The sequence below is a fragment of the Carcharhinus amblyrhynchos genome, chromosome 34 (assembly GCF_965287045.1).
Source record: "Carcharhinus amblyrhynchos chromosome 34, sCarAmb.v2.hapA, whole genome shotgun sequence".
In the NCBI taxonomy this organism is placed as follows: Eukaryota; Metazoa; Chordata; class Chondrichthyes; order Carcharhiniformes; family Carcharhinidae; genus Carcharhinus; species Carcharhinus amblyrhynchos.
Genome location: NC_137357.1, coordinates 19,221,492 through 19,247,470, shown reverse-complemented (window position 1 = coordinate 19,247,470; position 25,979 = coordinate 19,221,492). Strand labels below are relative to the sequence as shown.

At 47.2% G+C, this 25,979-nt stretch overlaps 1 protein-coding gene across 1 annotated transcript in view; it reads right to left on the bottom strand.

Moving 5' to 3' along the window:
• The window catches only part of LOC145361196 (netrin receptor UNC5D-like), a 473,587-nt gene that overhangs the window by 202,167 nt on the left and 245,441 nt on the right, over positions 1-25,979 (bottom strand). The window contains exon 2 of the mRNA XM_080216836.1: positions 7,028-7,243. Coding sequence (XP_080072962.1) covers positions 7,028-7,243 — 216 coding nt within the window. The remainder of the gene's footprint in view (positions 1-7,027; positions 7,244-25,979) is intronic.

Sequence of the window (25,979 nt, the reverse complement as noted above, 5' to 3'; positions counted from 1 at the left end):
GAATGCCAGCCTTACAACTGCTCCCCAGGTACCCATTATTCAAAACCTCTATCAGCAGTAGTTGTATGTGTTTTGGCAGTGCTCTGCACTGCGTCCTGGAACTGATTTTCAAAGCCTTTGGCTGGTACTCTTTATTTTGACACTTGATGCCTGCCAGGTTCCCCAGTTTGTCCATATGAATGCTAATCTTGCACAGCGCCCATCTCACACCAATTGTTGCTCAGGCTTGAAAATGCGACTGTCGATAAAGGTGCCTTCACACAGCACCAGAACCGGGGGCGGGTGGGGGTGGGGGGGGGGGGGGGTGCGGTCAGCTGGCTTCATTATCGGGCTGGGGGGCGATGTGGAGGGGAGCATTTTTCTATCCTTTTCCCACGGCGCATGCGCAGTTGGAGGCACCGATCGGAGCTACAGGATTTCAGGCGCGTTAAGCCCCTCCCACAGGTTTCGGTAGCACGTTTCAGATCGCTGATACCTTTTCAGGCAAAGTTCGTAAGGGGGCACCCTGACAACAGCTCTAAAAGTTGGATCTGAAACACTCCCACTTTCAAGTCTGCCCAGCGCTCAGAATGAAAATGATAAAATAGGGTCCGTAGTGTCCCCACAGCGTGGAAAGAGGCAATTCGGCCCATCAAGCCTGCACCGACACAATCCCACCCAGGCCCTATCCCCATAACCCCACATATTTATCCTGCTTTCCCTCTAAGTCTAAGGGGCAATTTGACATGGTCAATCAATCCAACCCACCTTTGGACTGTAGGTAGAAACAGAAGCACTCAGAGGAAACCCACACAGGCAGGGTGATAATGTGTAAACTCCACACAGACAGTCAGCGAGGCTGGAATTGAACCCAGGTCCCTGACACTGTGACGCAGCAGTGCTAACCACTGTGTTATCGTGCCGCTAAATCCTGCGAGAGGCCAAAAACCAGATCTGCGCCAGCCAGATTTCCAGTGAAGATCTCCCCGAGGCTCTCCCCAGTGACGCGATCAGGTTCAGGCCTGGTGTGAACTGATTTGCACGAATTTGAATCAATTACCATATACTTAACTTTTCACCCACTAGAACGGACATCACACCAGCACAAATGATCACTGACTCTTATACACGGGAACCAGGGAGCAAGGAGAAGGAGAAGTGAACAGCACTGTCTCCAAAGAGCACCAGGAAGTACAAGGGGACAGAGCCCGCAGGCAAGCTCTGGTGGGGTGGGGTTGGGGGGGCCGGTCATGTCGTAGGTCAGGAATGTCTGGGAGGCCTCAGGCTTCGGAGGGAAAGGGGGGGTCGGGCTTCGAAACCTCAATGTCATCTGGTGCTGCCAGTCCTAGAGGCCTGTCTTGATCTGAACCATACAGTTGAAGTCCTCAGCCATGACCTTCAGGGACATGGCCATGATTCAGAGTTCTTCCATCGTGGATCTGGCCTTTTGCCTCAGGCCTTCTGCTGCAGATGCCATCCTTGCAGTGGAGGCTTGTGGGGATGGGGTTGGCAGTGGCGGGGCGGGGGGGGCACACTGCTGGAAACATCTGCAACAGAAAGTGCCTAATGGGCTGAAAAGCATGAGTGAATACTCTCTGGTTATGAAAAGCATCATGTGAGTTTTTTTCACGCACAGGATTTGGTGTCACTGCTAAGACCAAGATTTGTTGTCCAGCTGTAATTGCCCTTCAGATGGTGACTGTGTTGGGAGTTGCCTTCTTAATACATCTGAGAGACTTGCATTGAAGGTCAGTATAAAAGTCATTTCTGTGGGTCAAGAGTCTAGAAGAGAGTCTCAGCCAGACAGGGTGAGCGCAACAGATTTTCTTCTCAAGTGAATCGGATGGGTTATTTTTCAATAACTCAACTCAATCCATTGCAAATAGGGCTGATTTTTTTCTTTTAAATTCCACATTCATTTAATTAAATTGAATTTAATTTCTCCAAGCGCATCGCTGGCTCTCTAACACGTCTCTGGATTATTCCTCCAAGTCTCGATATTACCAGTTCAGTAACGCAGACACTGTGCTACCATAATACAAATACATTTTTTTACTTCCCTCTGTGTCTTCGATATCTCTCTCAGGTTTGCTTTGCAATCGTTTCTTTTTTGAGCCTCTGCATATTAGATCGCTCCTCTATAGCTCTCGGCTCTCCTGTAAAGTTCAACTGAGTTATTTTTCCCTGCAGCTCCCTTAGCTTGGAACACAGAAGGAGGCCAACCCTTCATGTTCTGCTGTGAGCAGATGTTACAGATGTCTCCTGTAACTCTCTTCTGAATACATACATAATAATATCAAATTTTGAAACTACTTTCCTCTCCCACTTCCCCCGCTCTCCACCCCCTCACAAGTGAGAGGAAGCTTTTTGGAATGTACACATTGTAATGATCACATGACTCCAGGTACTCTGGTAACTACAGGACCCAGTTCAGAATGAATGAAAATCTTGTCAACATCCTCGGGGTTACCAATGGGTAGAAATTGAACTGGACTCGTGTAATGACTTAAATCAGGCAATTGAGGTGGGCCTGTTAGAATAGAATGGCCAAATTGGTGGACACATCAGGGAGCCTCTTGCTTCGTACTTAACCCGGAGTGTCAGTTCCTCTGGGACTCCAAGTGTAGACTGCTCACTGAAAGCACTCTGTATGCTGTTGTCAGGCTTGTAAATAAAGGGATTGTGGTGAAGGGACTTCTGCCTCCAAGGTCTCATGACAACTAGCCATGTAAATACTGTGGCCACACACTCAACTCTGAGGCTAGGAAACTTATGGCAAGTAACTTGCCTTCTGGCTCCCCAAAGCCTGTCCAAACCTACAAAGCACAAGTTAGGTGTGTGATGGATGAATGCAGTACCCAATGACATTGAAGAAACTTGACACCATCTCGGACAACACAGCTAGCTTGATTGGCACCACATCCTCAAACATTCAGTCCTCCACCACTGATGTACATCAGCAGCCGTGCCAGCTGTAAGATACACTGCAGAAACTCACCAGGATTCCTTGAAACAGCACCGACCAAACCCGCAGCCATTACCATCCAGAAGCAGCAGCAGGTATATGGGAACACCACCAAGTCCCTACAAGTCACTCACCACCCTGACTTGAAAATATAGCTCCCATTCCTTCCCTGTCATTAGCACAAATTCTGGAACTCCCTTCCCTATGAGAGCTGTGGATGCAACTGTACGAAATGATTATATTCACGTGAGTTTAGAAGAGTGAGAGGGGATCTCATAGAAACTTATAAAATTCTAACAGGGTTAGACAGGGTAGATCCAGAAAGAATGTTCCTGATGGTGGGGGAGTCCAGAGCTAGGGGTCATAGTTTGAGGATAAGGGGTGAACCTTTGAGAATTGAGGCGAGGAGAAATTTCTTTGCCCAGAAGGTGGTGAATGTGTGGAATTCACGAACACAGAAAGTAGTTGAGGTCAAAACATTTGTGTGATTTCAAGAAGAAATTAAATACAGTAACTAATCAGATTAATTAAATAATTACAGTAATTAATTTGAGTGAGAGTGAAAAGGGATCTCATAGAAACTTATAAAATTCTAACAGGGTTAGGCAGGGTCGATTCAGAAAGAATGTTCCCAATGGTGGGGGAGTCCAGAACTGGGGGTCATAGTTTGAGGATAAGGGGTAAACCTTTTAGAACTAAGGTGAGGAGAAATTACTTCACCCAGAGGATGGTGAATGCGTGGAATTCACTCCCACAGGATGTAGTTGAGGCCAAAACATTGTCTAATTTCAAGAAGAAGTTAGATATAGCTCTTGGGGCTAAAGGGATCAAGGGGTGGGACAGTGATGAGCACTGCTGCCTCTCAGCGCCAGGGACCCAGATTCAATTTCCAGCTTGAGTCACTGTCGGTGTGGAGTTTGCACATTCTCCCTGTGTATGTGTGGGTTTCCTCCGGGTGCGCCGGTTTCCTCCCAAAGTCCAAAAATGTGTGGGATAGGCCATGCCAAATTGCTCCTTCATATCAGGGGGATTAATGGGGTAAATATGTGGGGTGACGGGGGGTGGGATCTGGGTGGGGTTGTTGTCGATGCAGGCTCAATGAATAGCCTCCTTCTGCACTGTAGGGATTTTATGATACGGCTGGAAGGATGGATCAGGATATTGAATTCGATGATCAGCCATGATCAAGATGAATGGTGGAATCGGCTCAAGGGGCCTTGTCCTGCTTCTAGTTTCTATGTTTCCAACTGCAGTGGTTCAAAGAGGCAGCTCACCACCAATTTCTCAAGAGCAATTAGGGATGGACAGTAATTGCTGGCCTCGCCAGCAGGGCCTGTCTCAGAGGAAGTGAGAATTCAGTGCCTCGCTCGTGGGTTGCTGGATTTATGACACATTCCTTTCTTTCTTCTACTGTATCGGGTGGCTCAGAAGTTACTGAGAGATCAGAAAAACACAAAGTGCAGTTGAAAAACAAGTCAGTCGGTGAAATTGCTTCCATCAACTGAAATGGAAAATTACAGTTCAGTCTGATGCGTGGGATGGAATTCAATACAAAGGACTACAATAAAAAGTGTTGAAAGAAATCACTACTGAACATCAGGTGTGTGTTTTAACTGAACAACAGTACATTAAAAATAACTATATGGTCTGGCATGGATCCCAACTCCAGATTATCAGAACGAGTGCAAGTGACTCTTGCTGTTGGCCTGATCAGTTGGAGGTTCAGTCTATAGTCCACACAAAGCTCTTTCCAGCAGCATCCCAAGTAGGTTTGACTTCTATTTTCCCTACGAGTGTCGAACCTTCACTGTCAGAAATATGCATTATGTTGCAAGTTGATATGACACTGATTTGATAGGGTGATGGAGAGATTTATCATCATGGCCCTCTTGGGTTCTGTGTCGGATAAGCAACCAATATCAACTGAGCTGATGTCAGATCTTTTTTTGTTGAAGGTGTCCTATTTCACCGAGTGGTCCGGGGTTTTGAGAAGTGTCAAGAAGTGGGCAGAACAATGAGACTCTTGAGCTCAATGCTGTAATGGTAAGAGGGCTGGGTTGGTATCCAGTAAAAAGTCTGACAACACCAGGTTTTAGTCCAACCTATTTATTTGATAATATACTCACAAGCTTTCGGGGTTAGTCCCTTCGTCAGGTGAATGGAGAGTTCTGGCCTCAGACAGAGCATATAAAGCACAGACAGTTTAGAGATTACTGATTAGAATGCGAATCCTTACACCTAACCTGCTGTTCAAGACCTGAAGTGGCTGATAATGTGAGTGGAAGGAGCACTGATCACAGGTTAAAGAGATGTGTATTGTCTCCAGACAGTACAGTAAGTGAGGTTTTGCAAACCCAGGCAAGTCACGGGGGTTACAGATAGTGCGACATGAACCCAAGATCATCCCAACAGGGATCTTGGGTTCATGTCGCACTATCTGTAACCCCCATGACTTGCCTGGGTTTGCAAAACCTCACTTACTGTACTGTCTGGAGACAATACACATCTCTTTAACCTGTGATCAGTGCTCCTTCCACTCACATTATCAGTCACTTCAGGTCTTGAACAGCAGGTTAGGTGTAAGGATTCGCATTCTAATCAGTAATCTCTAAACTGTCTGTGTTTTATATGCTCTGTCTGAGGCCAGAACTCTCCATTCACCTGACGAAGGGACTAACCCCGAAAGCTTGTGAGTATATTATCAAATAAATAGGTTGGACTAAAACCTGGTGTTGTCAGACTTTTTACTGTGTTTACGCCAGTCCAACACCGGCATACCCACATAATGATTGGTATCCAGTGTCAGGCAGGCTGAAGGGAGTGAGTAGAAACAGAAGGATTGGGGCTTGGGACGCATGGAATGTGCAGAGGAACACAGCAAGAGAGGGGGCAAGGAGAAGTCATGAGAGACAGCCACGAGATAGATGGAAGAGGCAACTGTCAGGAGATCGTCATGGGGTAAAGAGAAGGACAAAGTGACAAGTGATAGTGAAGGAAAAATACAGAGCAAAAGGAAAGAAAGGCCAGGCAAACAAGATCAGGGAGAATTCTATGTGAAAATCAAGTTGGAGAAAGAGACATGAGAAAGATGATGGAGAAATAGAGAACTGCACATTCTGGTGGGGATGGAGAGACAGTGAGAGTAGTGACCAAGAGACAGGGATGACAAAATCTTAGCAAGAAGCAGCACAAAACGGACAGAGAGAAATTGAAATAGAAAGGCTATATAAATAGAAAGACTAGGGGAATTTCACATAAACTATTCATGTAAGCCTTACTTGTGACTAATAAATAAATAAATTTTAAACTCACTGGAGTTTCGAAGAGTGAGAGGGGACGCTCATAGAAACTTACAAAATTCTAACAGGGTTAGACAGGGTAGATTCGGAAAGAATGTTCTCAATGGCGGTGGATCACAGTTTGAGGATAAGGGATAAACCTTTTAGAACTGGGGTGAGGAGAAATTTCTTCACCCAGAGGGTGGTGAATGTGTGGAATTCACTACTACAGTAAGTAGTTGAGGCCAAAACGTTGTCTGATTTCAAGGAGAAATTAGATATAGCTCTTGGGGTTAAAGAGATCAAGGGATATGAAGGGAAGGGGGATCAGAATATTGAACTTGATGATTAAAATGAATGGCGGAGTTGACTGGAAGGGCCAAATGGCCTAAACCTGCTTCTAATTTCTACGTGTCTATCTTTGGACTGCCTCTGTTACAATCCAGCATTTCTGAATTTATTTTTGCAATCTATACCACTGCCTGTGGAGTCTGGCTTGCTTCTGGAGAGATGTTGGGTGGAGTGTTGCAGTCCTGCCTGATCGCCCCAAACACCCACGCCTTCAGGTGACTCAGTAAAAATCACGACTAAAACAAGGACTGCAACATTGCCAATTCTCCCACGTGAATCTTCACAGCCAAATCGCCTACCCGACCAACATCTCCGGCACCCGACCCTTCCACACTCTCCTCCCAACGCCCTGGACAGAGGATAAATCATTTCAATGAGTTTAACATTGACCTGTGCAAGTTTATTGTAGTCAAGTGGCACTCCACCAGAGCCCATGCAAAGGAGGCTGCGTTACCTGTATACTCGTCCACATGTTCTTCAAGCACGTGTTCTTTCTGGTGGACCCAGTCTCCGTTACACTTGAAGAAAATCTGCATGGCGGGCATGGCTTTACACCGCAGCTTGATGGGGTTGTTCTTCACAATGTAAGAATCCTCTGGTTCAATCAGGAAGCGTGGCAGGGTCCCCAAAGGTACGGTTTCAGGCAGACTTTCTCCATTCCCTCCCCCTGCTGAGGAAGAACATGGTGAAATTCTGTCAGAGCGTGGTGAGAACAATCGAGTCAAAGTTTATTCAGTCGTCACCAGTTGTCTTAGGTTTACACTGCAGTGAAGTTATTGTGAAAATCTCCCCAAGTCGCCACACACTTCGGCACCTGTTCGGGTACACTGAGGGAGAATTTAGCATGGCCAATGCATCTAACCAGGATGTCTTTTGGACTGTGGGAGGAAACCTCCGCACACACAGGGAGAACGTGCGGGTTCCACGCAGCGAGTGACCCAAGCCAGGAATCGAACCCGGGTCCCGGATGCTGTGAGGCAGTAGTGCTAACCACTGTGACACCGTGATGCCCCGATTGTATTTGGCCAGTATGAGGATTAAACCCATGACCGAGGCGTTATTGGCACCACAATCTAACCATCTGAGCTAACGGGCCACCAATGCTGACCAATTGTCCCGATCGACCCCTTGCTGCAATGTGCATCATCCCAGCATGCCACCCCTTGGATAGTGAACTCCTGAAACAGGATGGCCACCCATGCAACGGATGCCGGTTTCCAAATTCCTTAAAGTAAGAACTGAACCTGATTCTCATAGGGGGCAAGGTCACCCTTTTTTTACACAGTGAATGGGTATGATCTGTAATCTGTAATATCTGTAATTGTGACTAAAGCAATCGAATGGACTTCATATTTGTTTTAATCTGGTCTAATGCAGTGTCCTGGAGATTTTCATGACTCCCCTTGGGATAGCTGACTAGGGCTTGATTTTGGGATGATTGACGGGTCAGGAGAAGCCTGGGAGAGAGTTTTTTCCCCCACAGAAAAGTCCATGGCTTCAGTTTCATTTTGCTCAGAAGCTGTTGGACTTGAGACAAAAAAGCATTCTTTCTTGTTTCCTCTCCCTGAAGTTGGAAATTCTGCTATCTGTGAGTTTCTAGCTAGAAGCTGGTAGAGGAAGGTTTCTGTCTGTCCCTCTCTCTCTCTCTCCAGAGGTGTGCTGTAAGTTCGAGGACTGGGAAACAGCAGCGTTTTAACCAAATATTTCAAAAGACCAATTCACAGCAGGTGTTGAAAAGCTGCAAGATCCAGCATCGCGTGAGCATTCGAGTTATTGGAGGCTTTGGACAAGGTACAGAAAAGATTTACCAGGATGTTGCCTGGTATGGAGGGCATTAGCTATGAGAAGACGTTGGAGAAACTTGGTTTGTTCTCACTGGAACAACAGACGTTGAGGGGCGACCCGATTATGAGAGACATGGACAGAGTGGATAGTCAGAAGCTTTTTCCCAGGGTGGAAGGGTCAATTGATAGGGTTGAAGGTACGAGGGGGCAAGGTTTAACGGAGCTGGATGAGGCAGGTTTTTCACACGGAGAGTGGTGGGTGCCTGGAACTTGCTGCCAGGGGAGGTAGTAGAAGCAGATACGATAGTGACTTTTAAGGAGCATCTAGACAAATAGCTGAACAGGATGAGAATAGAGGGATATGGTCCCCGGAAGAGTAGGGGGTTTTAGTTCAGTCGGGCAGCATGGTCGGTGCAGGCTTGGATGTCCGAAGGGCCTGTTCCTGAGCTGTAATTTTCTTTGTTCTTATTTGTGCCAAGTCTCGGAAGGGATATATGTATATGGGATGTTGTTTGACTTGGAACATCATCATTAGCTGGCTTATTTTTACTCATTCGTGGGTGTCGCTGGCTGGGCCAGTACTTATTGCCCATCCCGAGCTGCCCGAGGGCAGTTGGGAGTCAACCACATTGCTGTGGTGCTGGGTTCACCTGCGGGTCAGACCGGAGCAGGGGTAGCACAGTGGTTCGCACTGCCGCTTCACAGCGCTCGGGACCCGGGTTCGATTGCCAGCTTGGGTCACTGTGTCGATTTGCACATTCTCACCATGTCTGCGTGGGTTTCCTCCTGGTGCTCTGGTTTCCTCCCACATTCTGAAAGACATACTGGTTAGGTGCATTGACCAAAACAGGCACTGCAGTATAGGGGAATTTCACAGTAACTTCGTTACAGTTTGAATGTAAGCCTTACTTGTGACTAATAAACTAAGGACAGCAGATTTCCTTCCCAAGGGACCTGGCTGAACTGTTAAGGTTTACACTGTATCCTGCTTGAAACTTGTAATTGGCAGAAGTTATACTCAATCTCTCTATTGCAGTTTAACTGTGTTGTTAAATAAACATTCTGATAAAGTTTCTCAGTGGGTTACCTGAATCATATCTGGGGTGAAAGACATTATGCTCACACATGGCAGAATCAAAGTGCAAAACCAAGGGGTCTCGGCTATCTTCATAAAACACCTTGGAGTTTCTGGCCTATGGTCCAGACAATATTCATGGACAATGTGGCATAGAATTCACCATCAAGACAAACACAGAAAATGCTGGAAAATCTCAGCAGGTCTGGTAGCATCTTTGGAGGGAGAATGGAGCCAACGTTCTCTCCCCACAGATGCTGTCAGACTTGCTGAGAGTTTCCATCACCTTCTGGTTGTGTTTCAGATTCCAGCATCCCACAGTGTTTTGCCTTTGATGTTCTGAGAGGAAGGAACTTAGGGTTTTCCAAAAGATGACAAGATGGGCTGAACTCCGGGCTCATTGATACCTAACATGTAATTCATGTCACATTTACCTCTCTTCAGTCGAGCAATCGCTCCCTTTTCGAACTTCATCCCAAAGTTAAAGTTTTTTTAATGAGTCACAAGTAAGGCTCACACTAACACTGCAATGAAGCGGCTGTGAAATTCCCCCAGTCGCCACACTTTGGCGCCTGTTCGGGTCAATGCACCTTAACCAGCATGCCTTTCAGAATGTGACAGGAGGAAACTAGAGCACCGGAGGAAACCCATACAGACACGGGAAGAACATGCAAACTCCACACAGAAACCCGGGTCCCTGGTGCTGTGAAGCAGCAGTGCTAACCACTGTGCCGCCCCAGTTTCGGGTTAAAGGGGAGAATTTTGCACTCCACAGAAACACGCAGCAAAGCTGACCAAGATAAATGATCGCAACAATTGAAACATCTCAATTTCCAGATATTGCACCAGCATTTTCTGTTTAGGGGAGACGATGGCCTTGTGGTATTATTGGTAGTCCATTTATCCAGAAACTCAGTGAATGTCCTGGGGACCCGGGTTCGAATCCCACCACGGCAGATGGTGGAATTTGAATTCAATAAAAAACATCTGGAATTAAGACTGATGACCATGAAACCATTGTCGGAAAAACCCATCCAGTTTACTGACGTCCTTTAGGGAAGGAAATCTGCCATCCTGACGTGGTCTGGCCTACATGTGACTCCAGAGCTACAGCAATGTGGTTGACTCTCAAATGCCCCCTGAACAAGGACAGCAAGGGCTGGGTAATAAATGTTGGCCAGCCGGCGACACCCGTGCCCCACGAATGGATAAAACGAAGTTCCGTTGGAAGGTCTACTTGCGGATCTTGTCACGGGAGCCAGTGATAACTCGGCTCGTGTTCTGGCATGTTCCCTGCCAGACAGCAACGTCCCAGTGCTGGCCCGCACTGGAGCTCCGTCAGAAAAACAACTGCAATCGGGTCACTAGTTAACCTGCTGAATGAGCAGAGAGCCTGTAGAAATTGGCTAATTCCCCTGGGTAAATGGGATAATGTGGAGGCCCTTGATCAAACCATGCCAGTCAATAAGTCTGCACTACGACAATTACGTGTAGGCTGTGGCACGGGTTGGAATATTTAACTCCCTCTTGCAATTAAGAACATCGGAGTGAAGTTGGGGCGGGGGGTGGGGTGGGGTGGGGGGTGTGGAGAGAGATTCCTGCAACCCCACATATTTACCCTGCTAATCCCCCCGAGTCTAGGGCCAATTCAGCACGGCCCATCCACCTCACCAGCACATTTTTGGACGGTGGGAGGAAAACCGGAGCACCGGGAGGAAACCCACGCAGACACGGGGAGAACGTGCGAACTCCACGCAGACAGCGACCCAAGCCAGGAATCAAATCCTGTGAATAGCAGTGCTAACCACTGTGCCGCAGAGAGGTGTGGGGGAGGGGATGTGGTGGGGTGGAAACGAAAACTGCAGATGTGAAATAGTCACAAAAACCGATCTGAAGACAAGTGTGCATTTTGGGGAGAGACTTTGTTAGTTCTGTCGATGTTGACAGTAACTTGTCCTCTTTCTTCCGATGATAGCCGACCTGTTCTGCATTTCCAACATTTTATCTGCCTTTACTTCTAAAGCAATTAGGTAGCACAGGTCCCAGTGAGGGGTTTTCTCATGCTCAGCGTGTACCTTTCTAACTTTGCTGCTATTTTTCACTGAGAGTGACAGAGGATAAGCGCAGTTCAGGCAAGTATTTCAGAATCAACGGCAAGCGGCTGAAGAGGATTCTGACTGACACAATTTCATCTCTGCATCAGTGAACAGGAGGTGCATAAACCAGCGTTTACTGCCCATCCCAAATTGCTCTCAAAGGTGGTGGTGAGCTGCCGCAGTTTCTTTCATAGAATCCCTACAGTGCAGAAGGGGGCCATTCAGCCCATCGACTCTGCACCAATCACAATCCCACACAGGCCCTATCTCCACAATGCTACCCATTTACCCGACTAACCCCCCCCCCCAATACTAAGGGGCAACTTAGCATGGCCAATCAATCTAACTCACACATCTTCGGACTGAGGGAGGAAAGCCATGCAGACACAGGGTTTCACAGAGACAGTGACCCAAGCTGGGAATCAAACCCGGGTCCCTGGCACTGTGAGACGGCAGTATTAACCACTGTGCCAGCCACGCATGACGCACTTGTATGTCAGCGCCGTGTGTTACTTGGGGGGGCAGCAACTTAAAAAGTGGTGGTGTTCACATTGCCTGCTGCCTTGTGCGTCCAGGAGATGCTGTCGAATTTCTAAATGCATCTCTCGCTCAAGCGACCTTTTTTTTTGGAACCACAGGTTCAATGCCTGATCTATCAGAAGGGGGGAAATCAAATTCAGATGCGCAATAGCTCCCTCTGCTGCCTGGTGAATTAAGCCACGCCCACTGCCTGGAGTAGCTTGAAACAGTCCAGCCCATTTTTCTGTGCAGTGTGCATAAGATTGGGAGATAAAACTTCCCAAAAAATGGATCTGCAGCTCTCCTATTTTCGTGCTAGCTGGACACTTAAAATTTTTTCTCATGAAATTCCCTCCTTTGATTTTTTAGGTGCTACATAAATACAGTGTTGATGCTGTTATTTTATAGAATCATTGAATTCCTACAGTGTAAAAGGGGGCCATTCGGCTCTGATATTCTATCTTACCTCGGCCCTCTCTCCCACCCTGTGCCTGTAACCTTGCACATTCACTATAGCTAGACAATTTAGCATGGCCAATCCACCTAAAGTGCACATCTTTGGACCACATGAGGAAATCGGAGCACCCGGAGGAAACCCACGCAGACACAGGGAGAATGTGCGAACTCCACACAGACAGTGACCTAAGCCGGAATTGAACCCGGGTCCCTGGTGCTGTGAGGCTGCAGTGCTAACTCACTGTGACACCGTGCTCCCTGAAAGCAAAATGGGTCACAATGCAAAGCGTGATTTATGTTCCTGTGCATGGGAACCAAAACAAAAGCATGAAGAGGTATTTGTTAGTGGGAAGAGGTACAGAACAGTTATCCATTCAAGGGGAATTAACATTTCCATTTGAATCGGCTTGAGGTGAGCTCACGTCCGCGAGTCTGTTTTCCGACAGGCGAGCACCCTTCACAGAGGCTGTAGATCAGGGACAGCTATAATTGCACAGCTCTTGTGGAAAGCAAATGATCAGCAAGAGTGGAAAGAGAAGCCGCGGTCACCCAATCAAAGACACAGCTCAGCCAGCCAGCCTGGAATAGATGAGCATTTCCAAAAACAAAACCTCCAAACAGATAAGGCGATTACAGTGATTCCTGAACTGAACAAGCCAGGGCTTTTCAGGCTTTGTGCTGTCAGATGTCCTGCGCATTCCAAGGGGTCCCGAAAATGTTGATGCACACCCAGGGCCCTCCGGAAAGTATTAACACCCCACCCCCTCGCTCTCTAAGAGGCCCCTTGCGAGGTCAACGAGCTCTTCAGGGTTGACAAAATCCGGCACGTTTCCAGGCCAATACTCGTGTGAACCCAGAGATGTCAAACTCAAACTGACTGTTGTTGGGATATCTCTCTGTAAGTACCAGCAAACTCCTGAGAGCCTCCGACAAATACTCCTCGTGAGCTGTTTTCTGTAAATAATGGTGCATTCTCAGGAAACTCCTGCAAGTATTGCTGCGCTGCTGCAGACTCCTGTGTTAATACAGATGCACTGCCAGAGACATCTCTAATTACAAGTATGGTTGTGGGGAACCTCTGCAAATATTGTTGCACTGGGTCTCAAGATCACTTCATAGAATCCCTACAGGTCTGAAGGCCATTCAGTCCATCCAGTCTGCACTGACCACAATCCTACCCAGGCCCTATCCCCATAATCCCATGCATTTACCCTACCTCGTCCCCCTTACACTCATGGGCAATTTAGCATAGCCAATTTACCTAACCCGTACATTTTTTTGGCCTGCACGGGGAAACTGGAGCAGCCAGAGGAAACCCACACAGACATGGGGAGATTGTGCAAATTCCATGCAGGCAGTGACAGGAAATTTGGCATGTCCACTACGACTCTCACAGACTTTTACAGATGCACCAGAGAAAGCATTCTTTCTGGTTGTGTCACAGCTTGGTATGGCTCCTGCTCTGCCCAAGACCGCAAGGAACTACAAAAGCACTTGAATGTAGCCCAATTCATCATGCAAACCAGCCTCCCATCCATCGACTCTATCTACGCTTCCCGCTGCCTTGGCAAAGCAGTCAGCATAATTAAGGAACCCACGCACCCCAGACATTCTTTCTTCCACCTTCTTCCATTGGGAAAAAGATACAAAAGTCTGAGGTCACGTATCAACCGATTCAAGAACAGCTTCTTCCCTGCTGCTGTCAGGCTTTTGAATGCACTTACCTTGCACGAAGTTGATCTTTCTCTCCACCCTAGCTATGACTGTAACACTGCATTCTGCACTGTCTCCTTTCCTTCTCTATTGACAGTATGCTTTATCTGTATCGCGCGCAAGAAACAATACTTTTCATTGTATGTTAATACATGTGACAATAATAAATCAAAATCAAATCCCAAACTGGGAATCGAACCCAGGTCCCTAGCACTGTGAGGCCTGACCCCCTGTACTGCTCCATACCGGCCGAGGTTGCCACTCAATTGGTTCAGCACTGCCCCAGTTGCCAAGTCAATTGTCTGGTAAGTCAGAAACAAGAACAAGCACCAAAAGCCAGTCTTTTGAAATGCAAATCAATGGCTTTGATGATCCCTTCGCTTTTTCATGGTGTGGGCATTTTAATTCTTAAGTTATCGGGATTTTCCTGGAGCACTGTGAAGATGTGGAATTTGCCCAGTTCTCGCACCACCTGCCTGTGTATTTGGGACGTTCACAAAAATTTCAATTCACCGCACCCTTTAAGGGGCGACAGCATGCCATCAATTGAAGGGGAAGCGTGTCACGTGATCCAGTCTCAGTTTCACTTTGGGCTGTGAGCAGAACACAGCACACACAGCTCTGCTGCTTGCTGGTGTCTTCTTCTTCCCCCTGTACACACGTGCCCGGTCTGAAGAAACGAACACGCAGACTTTGTGTTTACACAATCCCTTTTGAGTGATTTGGTTCCTTTTATACCATTGTGAAAACACAACACCATGTGAAGAGAAAATTCCTTCCCTCGGCGCCCTGGATTATATTCATTCGTGAGTCACTGGCCAGTCAGCTTATTTCCTGTCACGTTCGCCACCCGCTTTTCGAAGCGATTTTCCGTGTGTGATGAGTCCTGAGCCATCTCCGACTGACATGATAAGATGTGACAGAAACAAATACAAGTGCTCCTTTAACCATGCAAAAAAAAAAGCACAACAGTGACTTACAAATTGGGATATAATTAGGATTGTGGGGATATCAGGTGTTCCAGTCGGTGATAGTGGAGTAAGTGCACACACTTAGTACTCGGCTATAAACACTGATTTACTTCAAAATTAGACTTGTTTCTTTTCATGCTGTAATGTTGAGTTCATGACATAAACAGTGATCATAGCATGAGTGATCTTTCAACAATGTCCTGTGGTCTCCCGCTACAGAAATCCAGAAAGCCTGGTGGACATATCAGCAGAGAATGACGCAAGTGCCCAGCCAACGTTCAGCTTATTTATTCGTGTCACAAGTAAGCTTACATTAATGCCGTAATGAAGTTACTGTGAAAATCCCCCCGTCGCCATACTCCGGTGTCTGTTTGGGTACACTGAGGGAGAATTTAGCATGGACCAATCCACCTTACATCTTTTGGAATGTGAGAGGAAACCAGAGCATCTGAAGGAAACCCAAGCAGACACGGGGAGAAGTTGCGACTCCGCACAGACAATGCCCCAGCCCGGGTTCCTGGCGCTCTCAGGAAGCAGTACTAACCACTGTGCCATCCTAGTTCCACACCTACTCCACGTCCCATGGCACCTTCCCAAGCAAGCGTAAGAGATGCAATGCTGTCCCTTTCAGCTCTTCTCTCTCTCTCCAGGGCCCCAAGCCTTCCCTCCCAAGGTGCAGCAGCCATTTACTTGTCTTTCTTCCAATTTCGGACACAGCTTTCACCACTCGCGATCAGTCTTCCTCTGCGCCAGGGAACAGCAGACACAGATTGCATGGCCACCTCAACTTCAAACTGCAAGCATGGTTCCATTTCCATTTTACTCTGTGTCCCATTCTCTCTTTGGCCTCCAACACTGTTCCAATGGAGTTCAGTAGAAGTTGGACAAACCTCACCTTTAGATTTCGCCCTTAAGCCCTGCAGGCTCCACACTAAATTTCAGATCATAATCTCTGCCTCGTTTTCACAGTCAGTTAATGCTGTTAATCATTCTGTTGCTGCCATTTTAAGCTCCTCTTGATTTTTGTGTTTATTTTTTTCCATGACCTTTTCTTTTTCATGGCACCATCATCCCTTCTGACATTTCCATATTTCCTGCCTTCTATTCTATTCCGGGGGGGGGGATCCCTTTTGTTCTCTACCCACCTCCGTCACCTTCCTTTTAAGTTTATTTATTAGCATCACAAGTAAGACTCACATTAACACTACAATGAAGTTACTGTGAAAATCCCCTTGTCGCCACATCCGGCACCTGATCGGGGCACACTGAGAGAGAATTTAGCACGGCCAATCCACCTAACTAGCACACCTTTTGGACTGTGGGAGGACCCCGGAGCACTCGGAGGAAACACATGCAGACATGGGGAGAATGTGCACACTCTGCATAGACCGTGACCCAAGCCAGGAATCAAAGCTGGATCCCTGGCACTGTGAAGCAGCAGTGCTAACCACTGTGCCGTACTGCCTCTGTCGTTACTGACAACCTGTTCAATCACTGTTATGGTTCTGACAAGTCGCAAACCTGAAATGCCAGCTTTTCTGCTCTCTTTGAGTTCCCCGCCCGCCCCCCCAACCCCGGCTCCTGCAATTGCTGCCGATGTTTCGAGTTTTCCAGCAGTAACCAAGGGCCCAACTGATCCTCGGGCTAATCTGAGAATTTCTGCTTTGCCAAACCTGCCTTGTTGGCGAGGAAGTCACCCGTCCGGGATTGATGGAGATCAGTGGGCAGGTACAATTAAACCCGCCGCCAGGGCTTCCATGGGGACTCCCTGACTGACCTCCCACTTAGACTTGTTGAATATGAGTTCCTGTGAGACTAGAAATTACCTCATAAGGGTGAAGAGGTGTACCGAGCCCTTTCTGAAGCAGACCCCTGAGCGGGTCCATTATTGTAATGTCCTGGTTGGGACCTCTTTGTGTTTTTACTTTTATTTTGTGCACCATTCCTTTACAGCTGACGCCTGAATTCTTACAACAGTCTACCCAACTGACCATATCCCAATGTATGCAGCTGGCAGACATGAGCCTTCCAAAACATACTGGGCGAGTAGCCCCACAGGGGGTGCCATTTTCAATGAGTGGGTGCTTGTTCCCGGTTCTCTGCCTTAATTCGTTTTGTTTCTGTCCGGTTTAAAACAGAAATAGCCCTCTCCCCACCACAAAATAAAATGCCACAACTTGGATGTCAAGGGTGAACATTGATCCATTTGGAACATGGAATTTCTACAGTGCAGAAGGAGGCCATTCGACCCACTGAGTCTGTACTGACATTCCGACAGAGCAACTTACCCATGCCCTGTCACAGAAGACCCCACATATTTACTCCCACCAATCCACACTCAGGGGCAATTTAGCCCGGCCAATCCACCTCACCTGAACACCTGTGGGAGGAAACCAGAGCACCCGGAGGAAACCCATACAGGCATGAGGACAATGCACAGGCTCCGCACAGATCATGCCTCCCAATTGATTGATAGCAAGGTGGCTCGGGAGTGAGGTGACTCCTTGCAAGCTGTGCCCAGCGTACGTTATGACTTTATCTTTTACTTTCGATCTACGCTTCTTCAACTTTATTCTAACTCTCTATCAATGCTTTAATTACACCCTAATTATGACTGTCATACTATATTTTGCATTCGCTCCTTTCCTTCTCTACGAACAGAATGCTTTGTCTGCACAGTGTGCAAGAAACAATACTTTCCACTGTGTACACGGGACAAGAATAAATCAAATCAAAATTACGAGAAGGCAGGAAGCTTTCGGTCAAACAGAATCATCAGCAGCGTAAAACAAAGATTACCAAATGATTGCCTCGCACACATGCAAATCTGGGTGCAAAATGGGTCTTACCTTTTCCGAAATAAAAATCAGCCCCGCCATTTCAAGGAACAACCGCTTGCACAAAGCAGTTTTTAATGCACTGCCTGATGCCAAACACCAGTGTTAAAACGTAGATTTTAATCAAACATGTAAGCTGTGACCTTTCTGTTATCAACCTCTCGCTTACAAATTTGATGGAATAATTGTGTGCGAGGCGTTCCAAAGCTTCTGGCCTTCTGTGAAGCATCGGCTTATTATTAAAGTAAGTTTTCAATTAAGCACCTTCCATGACTGACTATCAATTGGCTGACTTCCACAAAGCTTAGCAGCAGCAGCACGAGAGGAATTTCTGAGGAGTCAGGAATTTATTTTGTCCAAAGGACAAGTCTGCTCTCTGGTTGTTCTTGCTTTTCTGGAACCGTGTGCTGCTATTCCCTGAAGAAACATGTCCAGGGAATCAACAATCCATCTTTTTATTTGGTGCTTCTTTAATTTCCCAAGGTTTCAAACTTTTAATGCGCAGGGACATTGTAATAATGCCATGGGCGGGGGGCAAAAGTCCCATCACCAAGTTACTTTATCTACACCATACATCTGTACACAGCCAGCTCTCCAGTTGCTCCCTCCTGAATGCAGGCTGGGAGTCTGACACACCTGCTTTAAATAGGGAGCATGAGACTCCCTGATTTAACCATCAATTAGAACTCATCAGATACTTCTTTTCTGGTACCAACCAAATAAACTAACTCAAATTAACTTTGGGACACATAAGAGGGGGCAGCTCCCCAAAAGGAGGGGGAGACAGCCCAAACCAAAGATCAAATCACAAAGGAAACTTGAAACATCAAGTCAGAAGGTGATTTTCGGGGTTTATAATACACCCCAGTCCCTGGGGTGTCCAGCAGGCACAAAAGGCGTCAATGCTTCCTCTCCAGGGACACCTGGCTGCGAACGTCACTGCAGTAGAGGGGCAGACAGTCAGGATGCACGATTCCCATAGATCACCCACTGTTTGGACCTGGGCCTGGCGCGCCTCGCCAGGCCCAGGAGCAGGTTCACGAGGAGGTCGTCCTCCCGACCCCCCTCACCACCCCTCTGCACCAGGCGAAAAGGACTCATCAGGTAGTTCATACTCTCAGCAAGCCAACCTCATGAGCCTGGCTGAAGCCTTCACACAGACAACCTCAAACCGAGTCATCAGCATCACTGACTGTGGAGAAGATGGACGGCAAGTCAAGAGCCTGAAGCCTGTGAAAGTCAAGTTTGCCCAAACACCCATCTCTTTTTGAGGTTATTAATATGTCCTTCTACTTTCATTCAACTACAAATGCAGCCTCACAGATAGCAATCTTGCTGCTGGTAACAGCAGTATTTGCGGTGAAACCTCATTCTTGACTTTCATGTGAGATAGAGTTTCAATTCTCGGGGCTTCGAACTGAAAAGCAGAGAGGTCCTCATGAACTTGCATTGTGTTTTGGTGTGACTGAACCTGGAGTGCCACAAACCATTCTTGTCTTCATAGGACGAAGATCTGTTGGAGTCGAGGTGCTTTTAAAAAGAAAATCATGAGGAAGAGTCCAAAAGCGAAGAATGTATCCTTGTCAGGGAAGACTGAACAGACTGGGACTCTTTGGAAATCAAAAGACTGAAGAGTGACCTGTGTCCATGGTAAGTTAATTATAGTAAGATACAGATGAAGAGCATTGTTACATTCATTACCTCGTCCTTCTTCACTTCTCTATCCAAAGAGAAGTTTGACCCACAATGTCACGATCTCCTTCGCAGATGTGGCAAGGAGATAGATCTAGAATCCACCCCAACTGGAACGAGGGTTGAACTTCTGCTCTGCGCACCAATCTGATCACCAATTGTCTGGTAAATTGGTCCAAATGACACACCCAAAGAATTTGGATTGCTTGTGTCAATGGGCGGCACTGCGGGCTAGCACTGATGCCTCAGTGCCGGGGGTCTGGATTCCTGGCTTGGGTCAAAGTCTGTGTGGAGTTTGCACATTCTCCCGTTGCCTTGTTTGTGTGGGTTTCCCCCGGGTGCTCCGGTTTCTTCCCACAGTCCGAAAGACATGCTGGTGAGGTGCGTTGGCCATGCTAAATTCTCCCTCAGTGTACCCGAACAAGAACTTCATTGCAGTGTTAATGTAAGCCTACTTGTGACACGAATAGGTCAACTTTAAAATGAGCTTGCATCTTGTCATCTGGAGCTGTGAATCATGATGGTGGAGGCTCCAATGTTCTTTCCATCATAGGGCTGTCCAGGAATCTCTCCCACTCATTCTGCCTGCCATTGGTGTATGTTGGAAGGGTCTCTTTTGATATTCCCATCTATTGGGTCACTTTATGACCTTTCTTGGACATCAAGTCCTGAAGTGGGACTTGAACCCAGAACTTGTGGCTCAGAAGCTCAGACACCATCCATCAAGACCCTCCAATAAGTACTACAGTACTGGAAAAGGGAGATTGCTGGGGCACTGGGGTAGATGGTAGGAAGCTGAGAGAAGTAATGGTGCATTCTAAAATAAAACATAATATCAAGAACAGTATTACTGTTTATTTTCCTCCTCAGACTTGGAATCAATTGAACAACATGCTAGATAGAAGCCTTTAAATAATGAATGCATTTGATAGGACAGACTTGGGGAAAATGGGTGGGATTTTCTGGCCACCCTGTGGAAATGCTGGAAAATCCCACCCGATGTCAACAGACCTTTGTACGATCCGTGTCCCAGCTGCTACGATTCCCGTGACGGGTGGGACAGGAAAATCGCTCCCAATATGTCGACCTACAGGGGCGTTCAAAGAGGCCACAAATGTTAGTTAGTCACCAATAAATCTAGTTGCGAATTGAAGAGAAATATCTTTATATGGGGAGTGGTTAGAATGGAGAACTCGCTGCCATGGGGAGAAGTCGAAGTGAATAGCGATATATTAATGGCGCGAGATGGAGTAGAGTGGGAAAAGGCTGGTGTGTAGGATCAACGTAGGCGAGTTTAGCCAATCAGCCAGTTTCTGTGCTGTGTACACCATGTCAGTGTTGCTGTAAAGGACGTGCTGCAGTGTCAAGAGTGGCTTTTGGGTGAGAGTTAAAGATCCAATAGCAGAATTTGGAGAAGAGATGGGGCATTCGCGGCAATCCACTTTTAAATGAACGCAAAAGAGGGGAAAGCGGAAAGCTAATCGTTTAATCACCATTCTTGTCTGCGTGGTAATGGCAACTGCACTTCAGGTTAGAAACTCACCTGTTGCACGGTAAGATGCTGAGGCAGGCTGGTGCTTTAGAACTGCAACTGTTTTTCCTGCTACTAAATCTAACAGCAATGTGGTCCCTTTGGAATAATCTTTCCTTTCCAATTAAGACAAACCATTATTTGAATCTTGAAGTTGACATGCCTTCTAAAGCTTGAAAATTTCATAGAATCCCAACAGAGCAGAAGGACGCCATTTTCCCATTGAGCCTGCACCGACCACAATCCCCCCCAGGCTCTATTCCTACAATCCCACATACTTACCCTGCTAATCCCTCTAAAACTAGGTCAATTTAGCATGGCCAATCCACCTAACCTGCACATCTCTGGAGTGTGGGAGGAAACCAGGGCACCCAGAGGAAACACATGCAGACGCGGAGAATGTGTGGACAGTGACCCAAGGCCGGATTCGAATCTGGGTCCCTGGTGCTGTGAGGCAGCAGTGCAAACCACTGTACCACCATGGTGTCCAAAGGCGTATTGGGGAGTTTCTACATTGGGTGACAGTCGGTCAGCACCCGGTACTTATTCATTCGTGGGGCATAAAAAAAAACGTTTATCGATAAGTGTCACAAGTAGGCTCACATTAACGCTGCAATAAAGTTACTGTGAAAATCCCCTTAGTCTCCACACTGAGGGAGAATTTAGCACGGCCAATCCACCTCACCAGCACATCTTCCGGACTCTGGTAGGAAACCAGAGCACCCAGAGGCAACCTTCACAGACATGGGGAGAATGTGCAGACTCTGCACAGAAAGCCAGGAATCGAACCTGGGTCCCTGGCACTGTGAGGCAACAGTGCTAACCATTGTTCCATCGCACTGCCCCTCTCCGGGTGTCACTGGCTGGCCACCATTTATTGCCATCCCTAGTTGCCCTTGGAGGGCAGTTGAGAGTCAACCACATTTCTGTGGCTCTGGAATTACATGTCAGTCAGACCAGGTAAGGACAGCAGATTTCCTTCCCTAAAGGACACATCTCTCCATTTAATGTTCCCATTTAAGTCACAGACATAGAACACATTGCCTACCTCCCCTCATCGGCAAACACGGGGTAAACTACACACCACAGTCTTGGTCTCGCCCCTGCCACCCCACAGTATGCTTCAGACACACAAACCTGAGAAAGAAGCACAGTTGGCCATTATCTCAGCAATCTCTGGCCGAAGGGGATAGGACCTGGTGGGATAATGGTCGGTGTAGACTCATTGGGCCAAATGGCCTCCTTCTGTATTATAGGGATTCTATGATTCAACGTTTGTCAAGCTTACCAACGCAGTGACTGCACTTTAAATCGAGAGGTTGGTGGCTTTTAAAGTTGTGAAAAGATGAGTGAGGATGACAGTAGAATTGATGTGCGCGGCACGGGGCAGCGGGGGGGAAATTAGCAGACTTGAAACAAGGTGTGATCTGGAATGAACCGCCTGAAAGCTCAGCAGAAACAGGTTCAAGAGCAGCATCCAAAAGGCAACTGGATGAATACTGAGAAGGAGAATAATACAGAGGTCTCTGGGGAAGATCAGGTGAGGGGAGAACTCTTTCAAAGAACTGCGTGGAGCGGTAAACTTTACTTTGTATCTCACCTGTACAATACATCAAGACATTACTGTCAGTGTTTACTGGCAAGGGATTGCTAGCGTGGAAAGTACTCCATTACCCGTTACAAAAAATTTGGAGAGGAAATGTTCTGGGACTAGTGATGCAAAGCTCGCAACTCATTAACTGGTGTTCCTATATTTTATGTGTCAAAACACTGGTACTAATATCTTGCAAATAAGTGCGCAGAGCTGCAGAGATTTTAATGAAACCCACTGTTAGCACAGTGACATGTGATAGGTGCTACACAATCTGCAAGTAATTAATTACACTCATCTGCTGCCTGTTGTTTTATTTCCTTGCACTCACAGGACTGAAGGACTCAGTGGGTCTGGATAATTAGAACAGGGTAGTAACAAAGTGGAGAGACATGCTTGTTAGGTCAAAAACTGACAAGAGGCCTTGTCAGAAGGTGGGGGGGGGGTTGCAGGAATGGTGCGGTGATAGGGCAGGAGATGTAGAGCTGGAGTCATAATTATCAAATAATGATTAAGACAGTTCTTGCTCAGTTTCTTCTTGATGTGGGCCCAGATTTCAAATTACCCCAGAGTGAAAATTTGGTGGTGGTGTGGGCAGCATTTGTGCAGCGATGGCCTTCACCTGGTTGGAAGCATTATAAACCACAGGGTTTTGTCCGGTCATGATGACGTGTCATGTGCAACATGGATTATTAGTCATCAGTTTCATTACAGAAAGATAGAAGATAGGAGCAGAAGGAGGGGCCATTCAGCCCTTCAAGCCTGCTCCACTATACATTACGACCATGGCTGATCATTCAACTCAGTAGCCTAATCCTGCTTTCTCCCCATAACCTTTGATCCCATTTGTTCCATGTGCGATATCCAGCTGCCTCTTGAACACACAATCAGGTATGCCGTCTTGGACTTTACTTTAAAAGCGGGAATAGAAATAGCTGGAATCGCAAAGTCACTTGTTTTAAAATGGCTGCCAAAGTCACCTGACTGACAAATTGGCCAAGTTTGGAGAAGCGTCTGAATCCGGATTGGCAGGGGAAAAGGCTATAGGCAGTCCCTCCGATAGACTTCACACCTGCCATTGTCTGAATGAACTCTCTGCAAAACATAAAGACAGTAGGCCATCAGGCTTCCCGGCTCCAGAACCTGCCAGGAACATCGAAGCACGACCAAAACTCATAAGAACATGAGATCTAGGAGCAGGAGTAGGCCATCTGGCCCCTCGAGCCAGCTCCAACATTCAATAAGATCATGGCTGATCTCTTCATGGACTCAGCTCCACTTACCCGCCCACTCACCATAACCCTTAATTCCTTTACTGCTCAAAGATTTATCTCTCCTTGCCTTAAAGACATTCAATGAAGTAGCTTCAACTGCTTCACTGGGCAGGGAATTCCACAGATTCACAACCCTTTGTGTGAAGAAATTCCTTCTCGACTCAATCCAAAGCCCCTTATTTTGACGCCACGCCCCCTAATGCTCGGAAGGTAGGAAGGAACCATCTATCACTTTCGATGGTACCTTGAAAGCTTTGACAACGAGAGGTCAAAGCTTCTTTGTTAATCTGGACTGTCTTTCACTGTGTGCCAAGAGCAGCTGTCACACAATTGGAAACCAGACTGGTGAAAAGCTGTGATTCCAAAACTTGTCTGTTGTCACAGCTAAAGAAAAAATAGTCGAATGCACCAATGGCATCCAGAAGATGCGGAAGGTAATGGGTGTGATTTTACCAGCTTGCCACGCCTGTTGAATAGCATGGCGAGCTGGGACGATACCCTGAAAAGCTAGCTTCCTGACCCTGTTTTACTGGCGAGAGTGGCTTTGCGCCCAGAAAGGGCATGCAAGCTCATTACCATCAGAATGCCTGCATCCCCATATCATTCGGGAGTCTGGCACAGCTGCTCCCTTCCCTCTCCCCCACGCCACCCACCCCCCTGCTATGGCAGCATGAATCACTCCAGGTCTCCATCAATGGGGACCGGGTATCATGGCCACACCGAGGGGATCACATACCATTGATGCCCCCTGGTGATGTGGGGGGGGGGGCATGGCAGTCCCACCTGGCACCCTGGCAGTGCCCACCTGGCACCCTGGCAGCGCCCAGCAGTCATCAAATTTGGGACTTTTTTTAATCTTGTTAATAAGCCTTATACCTTTACCTGAATGAGATTTTAATGGCACTAACTTCTTACTTGTTGACTCAAGAGATTTGGCTGACTTATTTATTCGCACAGCTGTTGAGCACATATTGAATTACAAAAGAAAAACCGCAAACCCCAAGAGTGGAATTCATTTCCCTCCCTCCCTGAAATGGTCTTTAGGGTTTTTTTATATTTTAAAGGTTTTCCTTTTTGCAGTAGCAATCATAGAATCCATAGAATCCTACAGTACAGAAGGAGGCGATTCAGCCCATTGAGTCTACACTGACCACAATCCCACCCATCCCCACAACTTCTCGTATTTCTAATCCCCCTGACACCAGGGTCAATTTAGCATGGCCAGTCAACCGAACCCGCACATCTTTTGACTGTGGGAGGAAACCGGAGCACCTGGAGGAAACACACGCAGACATGGGAGAATGTGCAAATTCCATATAGACAGTGACCCGAGGCTGGAATCCAACCCAGATCTCTGGTGCTGTGAGGCAGCAGTGTTAACCATTGTGCCACCGGGCCTAATCAGGTCTCAATGTTCTGATCATTAGGTCACACCCAATGCGAGAATTGAAACAGTCTGTGCAGCTTTTAGCATTCAGTCCAATCTCCACAGCGGCCACTGCTGCCTCACAGCTCACAACCCCAAAATCGCACCTGGGATCACGGCCTACAATGTGGGAAGCCCTGGGCTGATAAGTGAAGCAGGGAATTCTGGAGGAACTTGTTCAGTCAAAAGTGTGGGCCGAATGTCGATCTCGCCAACATGTTGAACGCGCCACAGACTTGTGCAGAATTTGCATGTTCTCTCCGTGTCTACATGGGTTTCCTACAGCTCCTCTGGTTTCCACCCAGTGTCCAAAAATGTGCGGGTTAGTTGGATTGGCCAGGCTACATTGCCCCTTATGTCCCAAGATACATAGGTTAGGAGGATTAGCAACATACACACATAGGGTTATGGGGATTGGGCCTGGATAAGAGTCAATGCACA